The sequence below is a fragment of the Coturnix japonica genome, chromosome 5, assembly GCF_054131305.1.
Source record: "Coturnix japonica strain WE chromosome 5, WE-NBRP24, whole genome shotgun sequence".
NCBI lineage: Eukaryota > Metazoa > Chordata > Aves > Galliformes > Phasianidae > Coturnix > Coturnix japonica.
Window position 1 is genome coordinate 25,710,023 of NC_140667.1, and position 22,648 is coordinate 25,732,670.

The window sequence follows — 22,648 nt, forward strand, 5'->3', positions numbered from 1 at the left end:
AGCAACTCCAACAACTCTGTGGGAAATGAAAGAATTCCTTACATAATGACCAATGAATGTTGTTTCCAAGATGGCACTTCAGCAATGGCAGTTGCTGTATGCTTTTCATCAGAAAATTAAGAATATTTAACAGAACCCAAAAAGTGGATTTTCTCACTACTAATGACCCATTCGTGATTGGAAACCATCATTCGGAATCTGAAGTTAAACAAGTATGCCAAGCAAAGATGCATATTACAGTGCTGTACACACCAGCAGAAAGGTCATGTCTAATGTGCTTAAGAAACAAAAGCACCAAAACAGAAACATGGAAAGCAAATAAGTTAAAATTTACTTACTTCAGACCTGGATCTGTTTCTCCATATTCATCCAGGTATGGAGCAGGATACAAGCAGCCCCTGGTTTTACCTTCTATGAGGACAACTTTGCATTCCCTGATTCTTAAGGAAAAATAGTGGCATTTAAACATATCTTCTATATTATCACTATAAAATTATTTTTCATAAGCTACACCTTTTGATAGCTTAAGTATGATTTTGTACATAATATCAGATACACTTAACTAGGATTTATACAGGTTACTTTGCATCAGCTCCTGGTCAAATACATACTGCGTATTAACTTTCCAATTTATAGACATAAGCATGGAGTTAGTACCATAATCACTCTGCAGCACACATCCTGTTGTATACAATCCCTAGTAGGGCTATTTCAAACAGATTTAACTAATAGTTACATAGCATGAATTATGATACATTCAACAGCACGAATTGCATTTAGCTTAGAAAGAGATTGACCAGATGTAAACTAGAGTCTCAGTATCAGCAGCAAGAAGACTTATGTCACACCATAAGTCAACTTTAAAGATTGTTTTAAGTATAATCCTTGATAGCTTTTAAGAGTTCAGAAACAGAAGGAAAGATGAAACTTGTTTTGTGACACTCTGCTTTTGCCAACTCACAGGCCTCTGGGTTGCTATTACTATCGAGGCTCTTTAAGTGTGAGGAAAGATTAGTATGAGTCACAGCTGTTTTGCCACTGACACCTTAATAAAAATAAGAACTGAATAGTCTAGACAGATATGCTGAAAAAATATCAATCCCAGAACTCTGAGCCTGGGTTTACAGTGTCATGTAAACTGAGGCAGACATGCAGAACAGACATGGTCTACAGAGTCATGTCTGATATTCTTTACACAAGACATAAAATGTTCTAAGTGTCCAGGTTTCCCTTTAACCTCATTATTAGAAATACTACAATACACGATCCTCTAAATACACAGAAGACCCACACAGCTTCCACTAAAATCCTACACTGAAGTAAAAATACAAACATTTTGTGAAGTAGGAACAAAAAAAAAACCAAAAAAAAAAAACCCAAGATCAGTTCTTTCCTTCACATTTCTAAGTGGTACAGCAGAAATACAGGGAAGTTTTAATCATAGAAGATAATTCCCTAGATGCTAAATCCTTGGTAAAGTTCACTTGAAAAAAATCACAGCTTAAGGGTATGGTACGTGTAATTCCAATACATCTAAATGGAACTACTCATTCTGGCTCGGTACTTACTTGAGAAACATACAGACTCCAGCTCCACACTGAAGAGCGTGAGAAGTACAGGCTCCCAGCTCCTCACCATTCACAAGTTCCTGACAGCAAGTATTCTGGGAACACAACATAGCCCCACAAAATAAGCATAATACTGGATGTTTCTGTTCATCATCAGAAGACCGTGGGCATCTAGAAAAAGTGTAATTAGATTGTTATTTAAGAATGAAACTTTGGAAGAAAGCTAACTACCAATAACGTTCCTAAAAGGAAAGTCACACCTAAGATACATACAGTTGTGATAACCTTGCATCACATACTTGTTTCCTTTGGTTCTGTTTTTACATCACTTTAAAGATTTCAGCTGCAAGATACTCCCCCCCTCAAGCAGGAGATTGGACTAGATGATGTGCTGAAGTCACTTCTCATCCAAATTACCCTATAACCCACACTCCCTAGCATAAAACAGTGCTAACCTCACAGGCTTCTCAGGTTCTGTGCAAAAATACTCAGGCTGAGAGTCACATCAAACCCACATTACAGTGGTGAAAATAACCAGCAGATTAAAGTGCAATGCTATCAAACAGAGGTGAATACACTGAGCAAGGTGCTGCGTTGCAGGCTTAAAATGAACAGCTGCTAGTATTTCCTTCCATAACTACAGAAGTGCTTTTGCTTCTGCAAAACCATTTCTGATCTCAGTTCTAACAGTAGCTACAGTGACTGAAAGAATATCAAAATGACAAAACACTCAGCAAGACATCTAAATACATCACATACATTACCTGAACTGAGATGCTTGGTTCAGAAGGCAGCTGTAGTCTTCAGGAAGCTCTATTAAACTATTTCTTTTCCTAGGATACCTGTGTAAGTGAAAGAAATGTTACAAAAAGCAGAAAAAACCATAATGGGCAGATAAAAATCATTATCCTGGTAAGTTTTTGGTCCCTTCTATAAACTTTTGCAATTCCTGACCAGCTCCTCAGTCCTAGAAGTCCAGATGGAAGCTTTAGTATTTCTACATTCCAACAAAGTTCACGAAATTAAATTGCGTATCTGACATATATGCACCAAGATATCTCATGTTTCAGTTCGCTTTTGTTTTCCCTAGAGAAAGCTACATTAAGTGGTTAGCAGGATGCCATGCCTTCTCAACAAAGAATCACTGAGCCAAAGAGAAATGAATTTATGGTAGTACATCAACAGGAAAAAAAATATATATATACAAGCACTGCTAACTTAAACCTAACAACCACTTCATTCCTTGAACAGTTTTTTAAGGCAAAAGACAACAACAAAAAAAAACCCTACAACAATTGAAAACCAACAAATCCCAGCCTACTAACCTTACTGCAGTGCTCTTGCCCTTCAAGCAACTTAGCACCACTGGATCAGCACACCACCTATTTAAAACAAAGATTTGCAGAAGATGGTGTTTGATGAGAATATACCTTCAAGTATTTCCAAGTTCAACTAATAAGAAATAAGCAAATAGATACACAGACAAAATACTGAGCTCATATGATGGCTTATCAACTGTTACCACTGCCCAAAAAAGGCAGCATCTCACTTAACACTTCTGTTTTTGCTGGGAAGCCTACAATGGATTTCTTAGATCTGCCTTTACCAATTACTTTCTGAAGTTCACAAGCACCTGCAAGACTTGGCCTCTCTTATAAGTTCTTTGAGCTCACACATTTAGAAAATCAAAATGCAAACATATATAAATATACTTGTGAGAACGCTATTGATTTGTAAGTAATGGTCAATACTACAAATGCAATTATAGCAAACTTCTATGTAACAGACTGTTAAGTCAGTCATACAGACTGTACGCTTGAGTCAGCAGCTTAAAATGTCCCCTACACTGAAGGAAGCTAGATAACAAAACAGGCAGAAAAAAAAAACTGAAAAGCTAGTGAGATCCAGAGAATTCTGCCAAGAATCAGGAACAATAATTAATGCCATCATGAGCCAAAACAGTCACAGTAAATACATGGATACATTTTCCAACACAATAGAACAGAATTATTTGACTATTCTCATAGACGAGGGCTGGATGTAGTGAGGAGTTGTTTATTTGAACCTTCATTTTTGAAAGAATTTTACCAATTATTTCCTTACTGCCAGATTGCAATGCACATAATATTTATATTGCATAATTCAGCTGTCTTCTACATTCATCAGTCTATTCCGGCATGAACTTGACCTCTGTTATTAACAAATTCAATGCAATTCCCACAGGGTCATCACAACACAAAAACACGTCCTGTCCAATTAGTACCTTTGAAGGAGTGGATTTACAGTGTCCCAATACTCCTGGAAGAGCAGGAATAAATTGGTGGGTAGAGAGAGGTAACTACAAAGTGCCTTGAACTGCCCTTCTTCAGAAACTGCAGAAGAAAAAGAAAAGAGGGACTGTTAAGATGTTTCAGTGTTGCTGAATAATTCACTCAAAACTAGAATTCTCCTGATTCTTCCTCCATTTAATAATACAGGTCTTCCAGCTAGAACACAGCTTCATAGATAGTATAACTGACTATAGCTCCATGGATGTAACTGGGGCTACAACAATTAGCTCAAGATCTGCTTTAGGTTTTATAATAACAAAATAACATCAGATTTAAGTCATGTGTAAGTCAGTATAAAAACGTTTTTTATTGCTTAAAGTTAATTTCACTGCATAGTATCTAACACACTGGTGCAGCAGATTTCCTTACCTATCATATTTCAGCTTTTTACTATTCTTTGGGCATGTGATGATAGCTCTTCTATGATCAAGTCAGTGCTAACGTGCAACAGAGTTGTGCTAGGTTACTAGTTTGCTAAGTGGTCACATATTGACTCCCAGGGCCTGCAGAAAACAGCACTGCTGCTTTAGCAGGAGACCCCTTTCTACAAATGGTACCAATAGTACTTTTCTACTGTTGGCAACAACAGTATAGTGCAAAGTTGTGGACTTGCAATCTAATAACATTCAATCTTAGCTCAGAGTTTACATAAATAAATGTAAGACTAAACTATGTCTCTGTTATGCACTGAAGCTTTGGTTCTCTTTGTCAAATGGTTAATAATTTGGCTTTCCCCTGCATTTTGACAAAAAGCAAAGCACTTACTTTGGTTTTAGTATATGCAATGTGTTAGAATTCTTTAAGGAATAGGTCTCCAGTTTTATAACATCCTTTATTTCTAATAAGTGCTATTTTGCCAGCATTTGCCATCAGCAATTGCACAAGAAATCTGATGTGCTCTTTGAGTTTTATGGTGCGTTTTCTCATTTTTAATGCACTCCAGGCTATTTCTCAGATCTTATAATCTAAGCCTCTAAAATAAACAATTTCAACAAAGATACATTTGCTTTCCCATGTTTACCTTGTAGTAGCTCCTCAGGTGGAGAAACTCCCAGCAAATAATGAAAAAATAAAGCAGCACAACGAAGGTAAGGCATGATGCCTTTCTTAACGCAATCCCACACCAGCCAGCCTGGAACATCCTGTCTAAAGCAACTGAAATACACAAATCAGAAATACTTGCAATAGTTCACAGTGCACATCTTTAAAGTACTTTCGCATTTAGGCTAGAACTGGTACAACACCAGCTATGTACAAACAACACACACTGCTGAACCCCAAATTCTGTGAAACAGTCACCAGAACCCGATATCAGACTTCCCTCTTTTAGCCAAAGAATGAGCACTGAGCTTACACAGAACACTTTACACATTCAAATTGTATCAATTAACATTTTTCAAAATTATAAAACTGCCCAAATTCAGGCAACTCTAATCAAACTGTGCAATACAGCATCACATGTAAAGCAACTGATGCATATCTGCCATTACAGTAAACCAGCAATTCTTGGAATTAACAGCATCTCCCCACACATTCAGAGCTCCAAATGCAACCCAAAAGGGACAAAAACATCACAGACCATTTCAGAATTACTATTCAGAATGTGAATAGTAACTGTGTTAAAGCACAGTGGGATCAGAGTTGAATGAAGACACTACGCGTAGAGAAATTAAAGCACTAACAGTTTCAGCCTAAATTCTGACCTCTAATCCTACATTTGAACATTCCAAAATAATCAGCAACTATGGCTCTACCTCATGCATAAAAAAATTAAAATTACTCCTATTATTTCAACCCCAAATTTTAAATGCCTAGAAACTTTCAGACACATGGGCAGCAATTTCAACCCTTGAAAAAAATATATATATAATTGCAACTAGCCTTGGTGAAGATAAATCACAGCAGGATTTGTGGAGACTGCATCCAGATTTTCTAGCTCATATAGATACTGAGGCACTTAAGAGCTTTGCTATACAGAGATAATAGCCAATGAAGAAGTCCAAAACAGTATTAATGATCAAACAAATTAATTGTAATTAGCTTTACATTTTTCACCTCCTCTTTTATAATAGAAATGTATCCTTCTGTTTGGAAGGAAGAAGTGTAACAGATCTAATAAAATTCTAAATAGCCTCACATTTCTTAATCTGACAGTTTGTGCTTACATTTCCCTCCAGGATAAATACAGGTAACTTTTCATCCTTTGTGTAAGAATTTGCCCTGTTGCCTCCAAGTAGCAGGTGTTTTAACAACTCCTGTTCCTTTCTCTAGTTCCCTCTTCTTTCTAAGTTTCAGTAGTATTGCAAGCAGTGCACAAGGCACTGTGCTGAACTCCCCAAATAAAACATTGTTTGGGCTTTTTTCCCTCATTTTCTTTGTTGCTCAAGTCACTCTCTGAGGATTACAATGTTTCTAGGAAGAGGCAGCGCTGTAACTGAACTGTTACTTACCCACTGGTGTACTGACAAACTTCTCTGCAGAAAGCCTGCGCAGAGCACGCCTCCTCACTGTTGTCGTAAGATGGAGCAGTAGGGGATTCTGCACACATAAACATGAATCCTAATGTAAAATGCACTTCACTTGTGACTTTTTTTTTTTTTTAAGTAAACTGAGCTTTTTTCTAAAACACATTAAAGAAACATTTCCACTTCATTTTGCTTCTTTTCTATTTCTCATTTTTAACCTAATGAATGCCCTCCTAAACTGCGTGCTACAGCAGGTAATAACGTTTACTGTCCCACTGCTCAAACTCATGTGAAAACTGCTTTCTTTGCATAAACAAGTTCTTGTTCAGTATGGATTAAGCTAAAGGATTTTTCACTTTTTGTTATCCTTCTTCTGTCATGCTCCAGAAAACAGGAAGCAGTAGCCTGAAAGACTGTAGGTTACTGAGAGTTTTCAACAGTAGCACAAAATATCAGGAAAAGTAAAATTCCTCCTAAGCAGTCAATAACATTCCACATCTTGGTTATTTAATAGTTTGATGGGTAAAGGAAAGTGTATTTCCAAAATCCATACTAATTCTCACTGTACTGCTCAGAGTACTGCTGCTGGGCTGTGCTTTGCTCTTCCTACAAGGAACATATGATGTTGCAACACTGCAATGATGGACTTGATCAGTAACTACGTCATTTTCTTATACAAAACACAAATGATAAAATAAAATGATCTAAAAATGATCTAGTACTATTTACTGTGTGTTTTAAACCAAACAACATTTACTTCTACCCAACACTAAAAGCCATTTATTAAAAGAAAGTTCCTATCTGGAAAACATTAATAATTACTACCAAAACATTCATCCAGTACAGTTAAGAAATTCTGTGAAATGCTGAAATGATACAACCTAAATACATCCCTACCTGTAGCTGAAGAGATAACAATTTGTGTTATGTGTGCTAGTGTTGCCAGATGGAAGAGGTAGAGGTGGTTATAGGCCGAACTAATTGATGAAGGTTGCAAGTCCACAGCATCCTCCCAGTATAAAGACGGAAATGATAATACAACTCCCACCTACAGTGGAAAGGAAGCAGTAAATATTAATATAACAGAAATTTATTAATCAAATGGGTAAATTACTGTAACTTATATTATCACTTTATTATTTATTTCCCAGGAAACTACAACAAAGGGAAAAAAGAGTCACTAACACTACTTGATAGAATAAGTTCTCAGCTACAAAATACTTTTTCAACACAGTAATCTCCATTAGCTGTGCATGACATTAAAATTAGAAACAGCAGAACTAAGAGTAAACACTTCCATGTTGCAGAAGTATATAATAATTTGCTTGTATGCAATTCTCACACGTAATCATTTAATTCATGCAAGTGAAAATTAACGCAGGGCCAAATCACAAAAATCTAGGTTCTAAAAAAAAACATTATTACTGCAGAATAAAATGAACCTCCTTACCAAAACGTGGAACATATCTACTTCTAAGAGGGATGGAGTGTCTTCCGCTTTAAAGTGTGGTAGAAGAACTACAAAATAAAGATATTAATTATGCATCTCACCATCCACACTAGATGCCTTGCAATCTAGCAGAATCCAAAAGCTTGTACACATCAGCATCCTGTTCTAGTTAAAGGCTAGTTAAGAAACAGTATTCACAAAGGCCACAACATTCAGCAGACTGGTAATACAAAAAGCAGTTCTCAGAGCCTCAGGTATCTTAAACAAGGATGCAAGTAGCCTTTCAAAAATAGTAAAAAAAATTAAGTCTAACAATTGAGAGAGAAATATCTGATTTGTGGCTTTATCTACCTGTTTGGCCTTTAGCTTTAGAGTATTTCTAAACACATCTGTAAACATTAATGGTCTGAGTAGCTCCAAGGCCTACATAAACTGCATTAGAGGATTTTTCAGAACTTCAAATAATACAGGGCTGGATCAACAGAATTACTGATTAGTTCAAGCAAAACTTCGTGATGCAAGGAAACAAAGAAACTGAAGTTAGCACTGTTTTTAGTATCTATCCTTCCTATCTATGTTGCTTTAACAGTGTGTTCCACCTTTCAACAGAAACTTCTGCAATACAAAATGAATACACTACCTCCTAGAAGACGAATCAGATGTTTCTGAATCAAGACCTGTGGCGATGTTGTTCTCTGAGCAGCCGCAAACTGCACTAATGCTTTAAGGCCACTGTGCTAGAGCACAAGAGAAAATGGTTGGACAGGAAAATGATAGTAGCAAAATAAATCAGTGAGAACACCCCCCTACAAACAGAAAATGTACTGACAAGTGAATTAAATATGAACTTCCATGTAAAGCAGAAACATTTTTCAGAATGTTTTTGTTACCAGTCTGAACCATATTTTCAGAGATAATCTTCAATAGAGGATGCAAGCAGTTTCAACAGTATATTTTTCAACAGCATATTTTCATATAAGTAACTATACTGCATATCTACTTGCCCATACCTGTCTATTTTGTAGAGATCCAAATAAAGGCTTCCCCTCTGTTTCCAAGAGGTTTTCTTAAAATAAAGCACAGAAAAAAATTACATTACGCTGTTCTACAGGAAAGTAACATGTCTGTTTGAGTTACACATATAAATACAGTCAAGTGTAAAAACATTTCTTAGTATATATATCCTTCTTAAAAGCACAGCATAATTTGGTTTTTAGATTTTTTTAATTATTATTATTATTTTTTTTTTTTGAGATGGAATAAAAAACAACCTTCATGGCATTCGGTACATGTAAAGACAGCTGGGTGGTTTCCAGTTCCTTCCTAACCACTTGAATATTTGATAAAATCCAGAACAAAATAGCTGTAATCAGCTGTTCTGACTAGTCCTGTCTTATTCCTAGTGTTCCTACAAACCTTCTGAACTCCTGACACTCTAGTTGGATCAAGTGCACTATAAAATTACAGTAGACTACACTTGCAATTCAACAGCTTCGTCAGAAAGAAAAATGGCATACATGGCAAATCATTCTTATGGAAACGTACGGCTACATTTTCAATTCCTGGAACACACAGTTAAAGACTTCTCTCGGCTCTCTCCTTGCCTGAAAGCCATGTCTACAGTGCTGTTTTCTTTGTCCATACTGTGGACAAATGAAGCAACATTGACTACTAGAGCAGGTACATCAGACGGAAAAGGCAAGTATTTCTAGGCTAGTAAGTTATTTTGCATTCAAAAAATAGATATTTGGCTGCACAGAAATTGCATTGCATTTTGATTCTGTTCAGCAGATGATGCTAAATGTTACAGTTCATAACAGAGCTCTAAAAGATTAAACTCATAGTGTTGCCATTACATATGTTAATAGTGCATTTTACACAGTACCATCTAACAAAAACATTCTACTGTTTATACCAGATTAAAGATCACGTGTTACATGTAATAAGATCAACCTATATTTTTCTTATTTATGTGGAACTATTATTGTATATACATCAAGACTGTATACACTGTTACAAACTGAACAGCCTTAAGAGTTTTGAGCCATAAAAAGAAGTAAACCCAAATGATGCTTTACCTATACACTGGATGGTAAAAGCACACGTGCTCCAGGTCATCATAGGAATCCGATCATCAGCTTCATTTGGAGCAACTTTTAGTCCAACTCTATAAATGGTGGTTGCAAATAGAATAAGCATCTCCTTGATACTGCTCGAGTATTTGGCTCTGCAAAAGAAAACCAAGAAAACTTAAGCCTGTACTATAAATAGCGCTTGTTATTTATACGTCAATTGTTTGCTAACAAAGTCAAGATTACTTATGAAAGAATTCTTAAATACAAAGACCCTTTTTAAAAAGGGGGGAAAGAAAATGACTGGTTTCCAGTATTACTTTCTTCCTGTTTTGGCAAGGAAAAAATAGCAGAAGCAGCAAAAAAAGAACCTTCCTGCACTATAGCAGTGAAATGGATGCATTTGGTTCTCACTGACTTCTGTTTTCTAAGTACTCAAAATTTCATTTTTGACCTCTTTATTTTTTCTCTTTCTTACTGCAAATAATATGAACCTTGATAAAATAGCAATAAACTGGAAAAACAGATAGGGTAAACTTGGTAGAATAAGAGCTACCAAGCTGGAGCCAGCCTGGAAGAATGAAGAAATCCAACTCCATCCAACCCGGCCTTGAGCATATCCAGGGGTTGGAGGGGGTGGGGGGGCATTCACAGCTTCTTTAATCTAAATCTCCCTTCTTACAGGTTAAAACTTTTCCCCCTTGTCCTATCATTATCAGACTGCGTAAAAGTCAGTTTTCTCCCTGTTTATATCTGCAAGAGATCTTGATTTAACCCTCCAATTACATTTTTTACAATAGCAGATGTGTAAGTGTTTCACAAAACAATAATGTCAGGCAGAAGTAATAGCAGTAGAGTACTTGATTTAAGAGTAACATTATTTTAAAAGAAGGTAGCTAAGTACACTTCAGAATCCCTACCTACTTGCTTTGTTTTGATGGCAGAGAGCTCTTGTCAATGGAACACAAGTAGACAAGACAGATCTGAGTTATCTCTATTAAATTATTCTATCTAAAACAAGGGAAAGCTACTCTTGAAACAAACATACAGCAGGAAAAATAAGGTAAACAGACACTAAGTTACTTGCCTAGTAGCACAGAAAGTGGCCAAAACAATGGAAATACTGAATTATAAAACTATTAGTACAAAACTGAGTATAAAGTGTAAGTATAAAGTATAAACCAGGATAGGTTTGACCAAGAGGTTCATCTAGGTCTGTATAGAGCTGATATTCAATGAATGCTTAGAGAAACCTACAAATAAGATTATATTGAGAATGAAAACGTGAATGTCTTCCTTCAGTATAAATCCTGAAGATTTTTAGCTTATTTCATGGATAATTAATATAGACAAAAAAGCACTTACGAGGACTGAACTCCAAAACTAAGGATGGAATGGAATTCCAAAGCAGAGTTCCCCAATCCCTTCTTGACAAAAGCTGGAGCATTTTGTTGATCTCCTTCCAGAAGAAATCAGATTCAAATTAAAACACAAATAAGTTATCATTTGTACAGCAGTCTAACAGAAGAGCTCCTTTATAACTGATTTGAAAATAATTATAAACAGACCTCACCAGCCAAGACACTTTACTAATCCTCCTAACATTTCTCACTATTTACCAATATGTGAGGATTAAAGCAGTGCTTTGTTACTACTTTTTCTTTGTTTTATTGAGGAAATTATAGCAAGGCAGATGAAAACTTTCCTACATCACAGGAGTGCAAGGAATATATCGATTCTCTCTATCTTATGTTTCCTAAACATTCCATTCTAATTTTCAAGCAAAAACTTAACTCTGAGTGTTAATAAGCATCTATCCTCCCAAGTTATGGAGTTTATTCAGGGAAGGCACAAATGGTTAAAACAAAACAAAAAACTGGTGAAAACACCCCAAAATAAAGCTATCAAGCTCTGAGAGATGTATGACTTTAACCCCAGCTTTATTTTACCCTGTCTTGATTGAGAGCAAAATTATCCTAAATTTTAAGTTTTCTTTTGACATTACTTAAAACAAATGTATTAAACTTAGAACTGGCATATTTGAAGATCCCACAAACAAGCTCCACAATGAGGATGAAAAGAAGATAACTAACCTTTTGCATTTTTCAGATTGTAGCCTGATATCCTGACTATGACAGTTTCTAGCCACCTGGCCAGAGAGAGAATTTGAGCTACTGCCTCTGCATCCTCACTGAGAAAAGATATGGAAATCAGTTGTTACTTTAACACTGAAATAATCTTTATAAAGTCTTTAAGAACAAAGAACATACAAATCAAATTACATTAACTCAGTAGCTGCATACTTTCACAGGCAATGTAGTGAGCAAACAACAACAACAAAATGCAGTATTAGTTTAAGTACTAGGCCTAAATATTTCCTTATATGGTATATTCTCCAGAAAATAGCCTACAAATGCTTTCAAAAATGATTTTGGCTACCAAAAGCAGCATGTTTGAGGAGTGGTCAGCAAAGTCAGTAGTCAGCCATTTACACAGACTGAAAAGGTCCACTCAAAACTACCTGTCCAAAATCTGAAAAGTCAACCCACCCCAAAAAACATACTTAAACGCTATGCAGTCTATTAATTCACCTGTTTATTTTTTGAGCCTGCAATGGAACAATAGGAATCACAGTATTGCACAAAGACTTGCAAAGTGGACAAAGATACTCTCCATTCTCTAAGTCAAATATCTGTTCAACATGCAGGCGCTGTCGGAAGTTCAGTTGCATGGCTTCAAAGTACCTAGAACGTTGAAAAGAGAATTACTTAAAAACAGAATTGCTCAAATGTGACCTGAAAACAAAATTTCACGAATTTAAGTCTTATTATCAATTAATTCTTTTCCTAATACCTTCCCTTTGATAACTACTTCTTGTGCTTGGACATGAAAATATAATTGAACCTTTGAATGCTTATACGAACTCTGGCAAAGATGCATTGTATACCTCTCAGTCAACGTAATGTCAACTTTTCCTTGCTTTTAAGCTCCTTTTAGGTTTATTTTAAATGACATTTTTACACACAAACAATCCTTATATTCTCTCTTCTTCTCTCCCATCTTCAAAACACTTGAACGCCATATGTAAAATCTCGTAAGAAAGTCATCCACAATATCAAAATAGGATTTGTACACAGTTGTATTTAATTTTAGGAAAACCTATTTAACGTTTCATTAAAAAAAAAAATCTGTAGCCTTCCTTAAAAGGAAGAAAGAGTAAATTTGTATTATAGCATATAACATTTTAAACTCAAAAGCAAACTGAGAAATAACTAACATTTTTACAGTTCTTCTTAACTAAATTTGACCCCTTAGTGAACGCAGTAAGTCTTCAGATCTCATTAATGTCACAGTGGCTTTGACATTATTAGGAACAAAACAACCCAACACTCAAATCTGAATACAGGCAAGTAAATTCAGTACCAACACTCAGGCTGGACATGTAGGATCTTTAAATCATATGGAATTATTTAACTTTCACACTAGGGTAATAGCTAATTATTATTTTGCTTTGAAGTACAGTATCTTCAGAAAAAAATATATAATTCATCTAATAAGGAAAAGGTTTTATGCAGAGTTGATTGACAGAGGTCCTAAGGATTAGGGAGTATTTATGAAAGCAATCTGTTGCAATCAACAAAAACATACATCTGCTCTCCCACATTTAGACAACTGTTACTGCAATAAATGTCTCTTCTTTGTATGTATCAACTACAAAGATATTACGTTCACCTGAACCTGTACTGTTTCAGAGTATCGTGCAGTATTTTTGCCTGCACAGATACTTTAGAAGGAGGGCAGGGAAAATTTGGACGAATATTAGTAAGTTAGAATGTCTGTTACATAATAAGTAAAAGACTATACTCAAACCTTCTGTGCCATCCCGTATGAGAAGAGCCTGTTGTCCATTTTAATCCCATTTACCCACACAGCAAGTCATCTTTTCTTAAAAAGAGCAAGGGAATTGAGCTCCAGTGTTGTACTACTTAGATCTACGTAGATGTGGATCGATCTGCCAAGAGCAGATGTATTATACTCAAGGAACATATTTCTGTATCATTTTAAGTGTGTGCACCTATCTTTCTTGTACCATTTCTTTTTTAATAAAAATATAAGAATAGAAAAATAAGTGATAAACACCAGAAGTTTAGTCAGGCTTCTTAAAGTAAAATGGCATAAATGCAAACAATCATCAAGAAAATTAAATCATTTGACAATGTAAAATAACTTGTATTTGCATGACCCAACACTACCTGCTGGTAACACCTCAGTGGGACCAAAGTTCTAGTATTATTTCACAGTATCTATCTTGTTTAGAGTTACTGACCCCTATACAGACTCAAAACACATACAACATTAGCTTCAATCCCTGTGACCTACACACATAGCTACAGGCAAACAGGGTGACTATAAACTGGAAAATGACCAACCTGGTCTATTAATGTTTCAGTCTGTGTTTTAATCCAGCACCTTTGGTATAAATCCCTGGTTCCCTCAAACAATAAACATCTATTATACGCTTTTATCAACGTATCAGTTCTTCTGTCTTACTTTTATTAAGCTTGTTCAATCTGTATTCCTACATTAAACTATTCGTATTCTATTCTAAATGCCAGGTTTTCTCCTGGGTTCACTGGGATTAAGCAGTTTCTACCTTTAAGCACTGAGGAGATAACACACTTCACGTGTTTAAGGACTATTGTAGAACATCCATCTAGAAGATTCCTACCAGTTCTCATTGGACTGAGAAAAAATAAAATCTATCAGATAAAATTCCTTATTCTTGACTATTTTTCCCCATTGGTTTTATCTAACGTCCTTACAGATTCTTCTCTGGGTCATAAAAGGCGACTGAAACTTTTTGATGATGCATTTTCTCATTAGTTAAAAAATTCTTTTGTGCCGTATCTCATTTTTAGAAGAGTAGTTAGTTTTCAATTCAGTATCCACTTACTGGACTGAGTTTTCAATTTGTGTTTAGATTTTTTCAGAAAATAGATAAATTAACATGAAAAACTGCCATGACATCTCCTTACTTCTGCCAGCAGGCTGCATGCATCACATGGCCACAGCTTCCTGTGTGGGTTCCACATGGTAAGTCAGGATGCATGAACAGAGGATCTACGGTATCTATGGAAAAAAAAAAAACAACAACAGAGCAGAAACAAACTATTTTAAAACAGCAACAATTCTTAATCAATATGAACACAAAAGCACATCTGCATATATAAGCCATTAGATTTTTTTTTTCCCCACAGTTTGCATAGTCAAATTAAGTGGATTTCATGAGCCTTTCCAGATCAATATTGTAACAAAATCCCAACCCAGAGCTCACAAAATAGTAAATACTTTCCACAAGCCAGCAAGAAAATCTAAAAGCAAGAGTGAACTGGTTAAAAATGGAGTTTGTTGGGTTTTAAGTGAACAAAATACTTTTCTAATCTTTAATGCATTTCTTCAATGAAACTGCTGTACTTTCACAAACCACTAAAATGAACAGCATGAGTGAATAACACAGGCAAAACTAGCTTTTAACTGAATCTGCCTAAATCTTTATAGCAACACCTTAATGACAACATACTGATCTCTCTGCACTGCATATGAACTCAAACTGAGATACAATCTTCCACTTAAACACACCTAAAAATAATGCTGAGCTTAACAACAGATCTCTAAACCTAATAAATGCACCTGAATTTACAAACCTAAGAAAAGAACAACTGAACACAAAAACACACTTCCTGAACATGAAAGAACTCCCATGATTGCCATACCAGCAATCTGAAAATGTTGTGAAAGTTTGCTGGTGTATTTGAATAAAAAAAAGGTAACAATTACTGCTTGCTTCTCCTCTGAAAAACTACTCCCACCAAATCTTCAAGTTCATCTGAACTCCTTGTGAGAATAACTAAAGCATTTTCTTATTTTCCAGGGAAAAGTCTGTATCCTCACACACTTGTAATTTTTAAATTTTTAAGCACAGATTTTAGAGCAGTTTAAAATTTTTCACACTTTTTTAATTAAAGTGGGTCATTTAGCAATCTGAACACAGAGTTTAATTTGGTTCAAAGGACACAGTGCTAGGTACAGAATTGTTGGCACTCTGAAAGAAGAAAACTGCATACCCCCTGAGAGGTCAAGAATTCTGCTTCTATTCTGAGTTAAGGCAGTTGATTTCTGGACACAAGCAGATAATACCATAGCAGCACTTTCCAGCTTCACTTCTTGCTCCTCCTGACAAAGAATACAGGTCAGAATTTCTTTCTCAGCAATCGTTGGACCTCGTTTGGGACCCAAAGCAATTCTGGAGTAATCGATTGCTGAAGACATGCTGAAACAACATAGATAACAGATAAAAAGAATGTGGTGGGTTTTTTCCTGAAGAAACAGACTTCAAGGCACACTGCCAGCATCACTTGTTTTATACATAAGTGCTTTACAAAACCAAACAATGGCAAAACAAAGAAACGTATGAATCCTTATTTTCTTCATTGCAACTTAACCATAACACATAAAGGCTTCCAAAATCTTTCCAAATTAGATACTTAATTCCTCATACAAGGTAGACAGTCATTTCCTGAAGTACAGTCATGTTAGCTGAGCAGCTTTCCAATGACATTTTCCAAATAATTACTTGCCATTTGAAAAAATAACTTCCTTACAGTTTAATTTATGCTCCTCTATAAAGCAAATCTGCTGTTCTAGCACCAACAAGTAACCTACCTTATGTATAATTATTTAACAGAATAAACAAGCATGGCAGATGGGAAATTTGAGAAACTAATTTGACTCCACTCTCAGGATTTTTTCATGGCAGAATCCAATTTAGGTAACTAACATTTCCTCACCAGAACACTACATCTGCTTTTTCTTACCTTTCTTCCTCCATCATAGCATCTTCTTTCCCCTGTGCCTCCAATGTATTTTCATAAAGGAGTTTGTGGGTTTCAATGAAATTCCTTTGCAAAGCAGACATCTGAGCCATTATCTTCTGACGATGCAACCTAGCTGCTTCTGCCTTTCTCTTTCGCTCAGCTTTCTCTTTATCCTGAGTGCTCTGTGCCTTAGAGTAAAAGAAATCGCAAGAAACAGAGAACATCAGAACATGAGTAGATTCGTTTTGTGATTATATGCATTTATGTATTGACATCAATCTTAACTGACTTCTCTTTAACATATATATTAAGTTAATTGCTATAATCAAAATGTTGACTACAAACACTGAAAAAAAACAAATATAAATACAGAAGATGTCACTTGTACCACCCCAAGCAGAAAAAACACTATCAACACCTGACTATTTTATTTAAGTGCCAACACTGTCTATTCTTAGGAGACTTTAGCAAACACAAAAGCTGCAACTAGTGTTGTTATTCTCACATAAGTGGAAATTTTAAGTGCCATCCCCTATATATCCTACATATCCCTTTAAGAAACTTAAAAGGTACTTTTGTCATAAACTGCCTGTGAAAGACACTGTCAATATGCATCTGTGGACTGTACATTCCCCCCATTCTTCTTTAGTGTAGACTGAACAACTATTCCTCCTTATTTTCCCATCTATCATGTTCTCAAGAACTATAAAGGATTCAGATAACTTGAAAAATGTAGAATTCGAAAACACAGGTAGATAAGATACACAAAACGAAATCCTTATTCAACAACTTTATGCTCAAATTTAATGTCATACACATAGTTTTCGTCCAGGATGCCATTACTTTTCCAGAAAAATCAGGAAAAAAATACTCTCTAAGCAGCAGAACTAATCAACTGGTTTCTTATGATTTCTTGCATTTTGTTCTCTTCCCTTACTAGCTATCACATTACACCTTCGGCAAAAAGGAAACACGGCATATGCTAAGTTCACAGTTATGCATACAATGACTGCCCATGGAGTTGTTCAACAGCAATTTATTGCCAAACAGAATGTGTCAGATTAAACTGGCCTGCCTTTACACACTAAGAGTAATTAGATTCTCCCATTCAGCTGCCTATTGTTAAAATAAACTTTAGGACTGCAGTAATTTTAATAACTCCACTCTACTGTGTCACTTCATCACTGGATTCAGGAGCTACTCTTAGAGAGGTGGGTAGACATTGATGCACAGAGAGAGCAATCACTTAAGTTGTACATAGACATGCTTAGCACACTTCTTTTTAATGAATACAAGAACTGAAATCTAAATGTCATTTATAGGCAATATTAGAAATATTACCTGAAATGACTCTTTTTGCATAACAAAATCATGCACCTCCTATGGAATAAGATTAAAAACATTACAGTTTCTATTGAACTTCATTAGTATTATTATTACCTCATCACCTTTTGCAGTTTCTGAGCCTGACGGAGCCACTACTGCTGTCAAACTAGATTTTTCTCTCATTCTTTTCACTGTGTCAAACATCTATAAGGAGAGAGTTACAGGTTAAAAATGAAATGCAAACTGGCTGTTGTAACAACATAAGATCAAGCTTGTTGATATTTACTTTCATTGTTTTCAGATTTTCAAATGGATGAAATCAACTGCACTTCTCTTACAAAAACAACCCAGCAGTTGAAGAATACTACTGACTATAAAGGAAGGCAGAACTATTCCAAGTTTTCCAGTCCTTCCCAACACCGACATTCCTAAAGAGCTAAAGCTCTTTCATCAGAATGAAACCTGTGTATCAGATGTTAGCTGACTTCAGGGAGGAGAGAGACTGAATAATCCATGGAAAGTCTGTAGTCACTAATACCAATGTGTGGAAGAGAAAGTTTTGCAGCTTATGTCTGATTGGTTAAAATCAAGACTTAAATTTACATTTTCATTACTTCCTCCAGCTGTCTACTCTAAGAAACTTCCAACTCTGATACTTTTAAACACATTTACATATTATTAAAAAAGCAAATTATATGTTAAGTATCTTTTTTTTACCTTTGCCCTTAGAATTTTAAAAGAATAATTTCTTCAAAAACCTTTCAAACTTACCGCTACAGCATGTACGAGCATAGTCAAATTTCAGTACCTAAGCATAGCTTTGGAACCTCACTATGATTCTTGTCTTTTTGCTACTCCTTTCTAGGAGCACTTGAATTCTGTCTGCCACCTAAACCAAAGGCCACTGAGGCTCAAAATTTGACAGCAGAACTCCTGCTAAGCAGAAGCTGCACCCAATTTTTCTACACTGGGCAAGGCATCACAACTCTAGAGGTTTTTCTTTTTGGCTGGGAAAAGACAATGAGATAGACAGAAAAACACTCCAAATCAAATGTACAGCACAGCCATTACGTAAGTCTGATTGAAGTCTTGATATAAACAGTCTCTTAAATGCTCTCCCAATTTATACACCTTTGCTCAATTACAATTAAAGAGTGCTGCTCCAAAAGTAATGCCTCCTTTTTATAACACTGGCCCACAACATCAGAGGTGGATGCTGATGGTATGGTAGCAGAGGCTTAATCTTCCTGCCAATATTCAGTTATATTTATTACTGTGCAACAGATGACAGCAGAGGCAGACTGACAAAATGGCACCTGACATGAAAGCAGATATGAAGCAAATATTTGCAGTTTAATTCCCCCATGCAGAAAAAAATGCACCTATTGCCATTCACTGATGCTCGATGAACATTTATGATGGCAGAACAGTGGATATGAGTACAGTGAGGCAGCTGGTGGTGCATTTCAGCAGCAGTGGACAGCAGGTCACTTCCACAGGTGTAGATTTTCACAAGGGCAGCATGAAGGCTCTTGATCATCACCAGTAAAAATGCATAGCTAGAGGGGTGACTGTTGATAATTTGGTCTATCAAGCAGTACTACTGCACTCTTTGCACCCAATGTAGTTTCCATGGAAATAAACAGGAAGCATTATTTTCAGAGTGACCTACGTATTTTGGAACAGAAACATGAGGAACTAAATTTATGTATAAAATACGTGTACAGACAAGGAACATTCCAACATTTTTCAGCTCCTAGAAAAATGACTGCAACTGCAAACACTACCCTAGTGGGTTTTATATATAAATATAAATACACACACACAGTAACATCCTTCAGGACAGCTTTTACCAAATTACTACAATCCAATCATACTTATCTCCCCATTGCATACCTGCAGTATCCAAATGACCGTGTCCTTCTGTGCCTCCAACTGAGGAACTCTTTTTAATTTTTCCAGAAGCATCAATACATTTACAGCATTCAAGGCTGAGCTTCCCATTCCTTTAACAAAGAAAGCAAATGCATTCGGGGGGAGAAAAAGCCAACGTACTTTCAGCCATGGATATGCCTTAAAATATTGTTGATTATATAGCACACACTTATGAAATCACAATCTGTATAGCAACTGTTCTGTCTTAAGTCTACTCATTCATCTAAATGTAATATAATCTTTCCCAACTGTAGATAAGTAGTTTGTTCTACTTCTAGGGGCAGAGAATTAGAGACAAAAAACATAAACAGCAATGCCTTCAGCTAGAAAGAGAATGAATGGATCCCTTGAATTTTATTGCCATAACAACAGAGGTCTACTAATGGTCTTCTTCATAGTTGGGTTCCTAAGAACTTTTTTGGCCTTAAAAAAAACCCAACATATTTCAGAAATGGGAACATTCTCCTCAATTAGATTTCTTTTGCAACAGTTTCCATTTAGAACTATTTCACATTTCTAGGAGAAAGACAAGAACATCAAAAAGAGAGGAAGACTTTTGTAAATTATTTGTTAGTGCAGTTTTATTATGAAACAGTGATTACTTTTATATACCTCATAGAAACGCATAAATGAGGTTTGGGTTTTTTTGATCTTGTTCCTGTTCTCATAAAATCAAGTTACACTAATTTGCTCTACTCTTTCCAAGAAAGCTTAACATACTTGTTGCTTTGTGATAAAAATCAAATGTTACTTCTTCTTCTGGAGACTTCTGTAACTGCTGCTTCTCTTCCAATAATCCTAAAGAAAGGAGATGAAGCACCTGAAAAGATAAAAATGATATTTATTATTCCCACTAGTGGTCTGAAAAACCAGTATATCAAATAAGAATGTCTAATATAGTGCTCTGCTATAGGCTTATTATACCCAAGATAAAACAGAAATAAGAAAAGGTGCAAAAACCATACATGAAAGAATAGTAATGTACAATATAATAAAGTATCCCACACATCTCTTGCGCTAAAATAGAATCATAAATAATTTTTGCACACTTCACATTAGTAAAATAAGAATCACATAATTTTACATATATACAGAAACCATTACTATCTTATTTTGTCCCAAATCCAAAGCTTAGCAGGCAAGGCCATTAAAACAACAAACAAACAAAAAAAAACCCCACAAACCATGTACTCTAACTGACAAAATTAATTCAGTAAATCTATAAATTCAGGTTCTGAAATTATTAGTACAGAAAAATATCTCAACAGAGTCAGCAAATTTTTTAAAGCATGAAGTCAACTGCAGTAAAACCAAATGCATAAATGCTCACAAAATTATTTTGTGACTGATGTCCTAGAGAAATTCCTAACTTTGCCTCCTACAGTTTACAGGATGACACAACCCTCATGTCTTTAACATGATCAAAAGGTTGGTTATTTCATGACAAGGATGAGGCAAGGAGAACTACATGCTGAAACACAGTAAGAATGCTATGAAGGTGGGGAAGCAAAAAAAAACATTTGCAAATAACATTTTTGTTCTGCATTTCTAATTTATGGTAGAGATAAATATTTTCTTCATTTATGATTCATAAAAAAAGGCCATGAAATCACTTCTAATCATTCCAACTTTATCTTTACACATTTTGACCTTGTCAGGTTATGAAACAACACAGCAACCACAGAGGGAAGATGACCAAAGCTAACCATACCATCTGAATCATAGCTTCAGTCCACATGTGGGTTTCCAGTTCTACTGCTCTCTGAAGGATGGTTCGCAATATGTGCATCATAACATCACAGTTCAGAATCCTCACCACATTACTGAACGCAGGACAGAAGTCAGGAGGAGGCGGCGGCGGCAATGCTAGGAAACAGAGGGATGCAAATATATCATACACGTACTGACATCTCAACTATTGCAGCAAAAAGGAGAGGAAGCAAGCACACTATTACCAGCAAGAGAACAACCACACTTACACAGTGAAAACATGCTCAAATGTTTAAATCAGCTTCTGTCTTTAGATAAACTAAGTACTTTTACAAAGCTCTTACATAAAACACACGCAAACTAAGCTAACATGCAAATTGGTTCCTGCATAACACTTCTCTAGACAGCACTACTACATCTCAAGTCTCTGTTAGAGAAATCACTCACAAAAATAACTTTTCACATCTATTTACTTCACAATAAAAGACCCACTGATAAACAGAACAGTTAAGGATTATGCCATGTTGATTTATCTACATGCACGCTCAACTAAAATTTCCAAAATTCCTAAATTACAATAGGAAAAAGAAGCAAGCATTATTCAATTACAATTTCTAATGTAACAACACATTTATTGTGAACTCAGCTACCCACTGAAAGTCACAAGTCATCTATCAAAGCTCATTTTACACACAACTACATGTAGCACTGTATTATCCCATTTGTTGAGACATTAGTTCTAAATTTTTTTTACCTTCATCTTTGTTTTCCTGTTTTCTTCTTTTCTTCTGTGTATGTTCAGCCTACAGAAAAGGCATGTGGCAAGAAACATAGTCAATACTCGGTCACGTAACTAGAATTCTGTATGAAATCTGCTTATTGATTCTTAATTTTGCATTTCATTTTCTTGTAAGACA

At 35.6% G+C, this 22,648-nt stretch overlaps 1 protein-coding gene across 10 annotated transcripts in view; it reads right to left on the minus strand.

Annotated features, from left to right (window-relative positions):
• Nucleotides 1-22,648, minus strand: part of UBR1 (ubiquitin protein ligase E3 component n-recognin 1) — a 49,324-nt gene that overhangs the window by 2,443 nt on the left and 24,233 nt on the right. For 3 of the 10 annotated variants that reach the window (XM_015864582.3, XM_085548888.1, XM_085548887.1), the window contains exons 24-46: nt 22,486-22,534; nt 21,733-21,887; nt 20,742-20,841; nt 19,983-20,092; nt 18,201-18,290; nt 16,761-16,948; nt 16,011-16,216; nt 14,922-15,015; nt 12,477-12,629; nt 11,979-12,076; nt 11,251-11,344; nt 9,892-10,040; nt 8,824-8,879; nt 8,454-8,550; nt 7,814-7,881; nt 7,261-7,411; nt 6,349-6,436; nt 4,920-5,053; nt 3,832-3,940; nt 2,894-2,950; nt 2,333-2,410; nt 1,569-1,739; nt 339-440 (exon numbers count right to left, since the gene is read on the minus strand). In XM_015864582.3, the coding sequence (XP_015720068.3) occupies nt 339-440; nt 1,569-1,739; nt 2,333-2,410; nt 2,894-2,950; nt 3,832-3,940; nt 4,920-5,053; nt 6,349-6,436; nt 7,261-7,411; nt 7,814-7,881; nt 8,454-8,550; nt 8,824-8,879; nt 9,892-10,040; nt 11,251-11,344; nt 11,979-12,076; nt 12,477-12,629; nt 14,922-15,015; nt 16,011-16,216; nt 16,761-16,948; nt 18,201-18,290; nt 19,983-20,092; nt 20,742-20,841; nt 21,733-21,887; nt 22,486-22,534 (2,597 nt within the window). Of the gene's footprint in view, nt 1-338; nt 441-1,568; nt 1,740-2,332; nt 2,411-2,893; nt 2,951-3,831; nt 3,941-4,919; nt 5,054-6,348; nt 6,437-7,260; nt 7,412-7,813; nt 7,882-8,453; nt 8,551-8,823; nt 8,880-9,891; nt 10,041-11,250; nt 11,345-11,978; nt 12,077-12,476; nt 12,630-13,755; nt 13,898-14,921; nt 15,016-16,010; nt 16,217-16,760; nt 16,949-18,200; nt 18,291-19,543; nt 19,755-19,982; nt 20,093-20,741; nt 20,842-21,732; nt 21,888-22,485; nt 22,535-22,648 lie in introns of those variants that run through there. The other 7 variants (XR_014946591.1, XR_014946592.1, XM_085548885.1 and 4 more) reach the window with 7 other exon arrangements.